General features: G+C 37.2%; 1 protein-coding gene across 1 annotated transcript in view; it reads right to left on the bottom strand.

Annotated features, from left to right (window-relative positions):
- Positions 1-90: 90 nt before the first annotated feature.
- HSD17B12 (hydroxysteroid 17-beta dehydrogenase 12) overlaps positions 91-2,607 on the bottom strand; it is an 86,707-nt gene continuing 84,190 nt past the window's right edge. The window contains exons 10-11 of the mRNA XM_085321895.1: positions 2,453-2,602; positions 91-2,252 (exon numbers count right to left, since the gene is read on the bottom strand). Of these exons, the coding sequence (XP_085178021.1) occupies positions 2,148-2,252; positions 2,453-2,602 (255 nt within the window). The 3' untranslated portion in view covers positions 91-2,147. The remainder of the gene's footprint in view (positions 2,253-2,452; positions 2,603-2,607) is intronic.

Below are 2,607 nucleotides of genomic sequence, written 5' to 3'. Positions count from 1 at the left end.
GCCCGCCGCGCCCGCGCAAGGCAACAGCGGGACAACTTGAATATGAAAAAACATACCTTCCCTCTAAGGAGGAAACCAACAAACCGAAGATTCAGAGTAAAACCCGCTTTATTTGTGTGTGTCTTACAAAGGCAAAGAACATACAGACTGGTTAACCCAATGCTTCCGTATCTCCAGAGCAAGCCACGGAATGTGCTTTTACAGAACTACCACCGCCAACTTCACCATCTCTGTTCCAAAAAATAAAGCAAACTAAGGGACAGGATCTGCATCTCAGATTCGATCAGCACCATTGCATCGGTATTCATGTATTTTCAATGTACAGAAATGTTAGCCTCTAATCTTGTCTCAGTACAACATATTTAACTTTTTTTTTAAAAAAAAAAAAAATCAGAGCTTGAAACATTTCTTTCTGGGATGGAAAACCWCCTCCAGGCTTTAACCAAAGGCAGTCACCACAGAAAACTGTTAGCGATTTGCAGTTTAAATTGSTTTGAAATTTTAGTATATTTTGCATTCATAAAAAGGAATGTTAAGAGACCAAAATCTTTATTCAAAGGAGCACATAAACACAGATAACAGCAGTGTAGRCTTCTCATATCCTCTGATCCTACCTCTTGGAGCCGGAWAATTTCAATTTCACTGGAGCACTCAGTTTTGGAATAGAGCTATGACACAAATCAGTTATTTTAAACAACTTCATTAAATCCATGTCACTCTACTTCCCAACTCCTCCATTTTTCTCAGTTCAGAGAGCACTCAGTTGACTGGCATAATAAGTCCTGCATTTATAGAAATTCACAGGTACTAATTATTCTATATTCAGGATTCTCATTTCAAAGGTCTCACCAGAAGACAGACTGATACGTACTTCAGAAAGAATTTAACCATCACTGCTARCAGGGAGAGTTACCCATTTCAAGCTCTTCATTTAAAGTACCAGCAATCTTTTCCATAGCAACCAACAAGTAGCACACAACTTGTAACATTTATCTACATTGTCATCACCATTTACTATGAAGAGCAGCACTGAACTTTAACTGTTTTTACAAATCAAAGATTACATATTACTGCAAAGTTAGAATCCACATTCAAGAACCAAGAATGCAAATACTTTTAGTAATATTATTTTATGTGTGTATATATATATACATACACACACACACTATATATATGTATATATATATATATACACACATACACACACAGAGATAGATAGATGAGGAATTACACATTTTTTAGTCCTTTTCCCCTCAGTTCATAACCAAAAACAAACAAACAAACAAACAAAAATCACACTGGACCCTTTTGAAGTTCATCTAAACGATCACTCGGGTTTTGGTGCAAGAACTTATTTCAATATAGGAGGGAGTAAGCGCCGTGAAGGGACTTTCAAAACAATCAGATTATGGATCACTTCATGAATTGCTGAATCCTTTCTAAGTTACAACAAAATTGACACACTAGCCTGAAACATTGGATGTTTTATTTTTATTATTATTATTATTATTATTATTATTATTTTTATTGGACAGATTTACTTCTACACAGTCCAGAAGCTGCCCCAAAGCTCTTCCCCTCTGGCACTGGCCCAAGGCGGGCTGCTTTTATTGCGTGGAGCCTGTAACCAGGGGGCAGCACTGACAATTCAGAACGATAGTAGATGCTCTAAATCTGAACTGGGTAGAAGTTATATTCTGTGAATAGTGTCAGGTTGTCTTTTTAAATAATTATGCTTTATTCCCATTCCTTCCCATCTTTCTAGCAACATGGAAGAGAGAACTACTATTGCTCTTCCCTTCATCACACACAGCACACAGACTTGATGGATGCTACATAGCTAAGCTGTTCCCCCAAAAGGCAATGTCTGATCAAGCCCACATTAAGTATYTGTTAAAGCACAGTGTAATTATAGTTCGAAGCACTCCCCTCCATAACATATCTATAAACAAATAAAGCCTATTTTGAAATTCATATTGGAAGTGAAGAATCCCATTTTGTTTGTGCCCTCAAAATGGGACTGTTTTGTTTTAGTAGAAAATATACCTACAATTSAAAATGTTTAAAACATTAGGTCTACTCAGTGCTGAAATATGGGTGCGGAACCTGTAGGTGTCCCAGACTTCCAAGATCAAGTTGCCTGCAACTTAYTTTTCCTTCATTTTTTTCAAATAACGAGCACGTATTTGTTTGTTTATTTTCATGAGCAAATTCATGACAACAGGTGAAGGTAGAAAAGAGAAGAGCCAGCCCTAAGAAGTGAAGAGGAAAGAAAAAAAAATTCAGCTATTACAGCCCATATTAAGCTAAATCAAACCCATTACCAGCACAAACATTACAAAACTATGATTCAAAGAACAAAAATCATTATTTTAACTATTTAAAACTTCTCTTTTATAGTGAGCATGTACACAAAACATACTGCATCCTCATCTCTTGCAAAGTGTCTTACCATGAGTGCATGGGGTAGGCATCCATTGGTCTGCGACTGCAGGCCTACTGTGCCTATGGCAGCTCTTACATACGTTTCAGGACTGGGCTTACTGAAAGTTGGCTTGCGGATTTTAGACATTTTCGTTGCCACATAGTATGGTAGGACACTCTGCA

The sequence above is a fragment of the Rhea americana genome, unplaced genomic scaffold (genome assembly GCF_003343005.1).
Source record: "Rhea americana isolate MKP2758 unplaced genomic scaffold, rheAme1 scaffold_72, whole genome shotgun sequence".
Taxonomy (NCBI): Eukaryota; Metazoa; Chordata; class Aves; order Rheiformes; family Rheidae; genus Rhea; species Rhea americana.
This window is presented reverse-complemented; position numbering and strand designations above follow the sequence as displayed.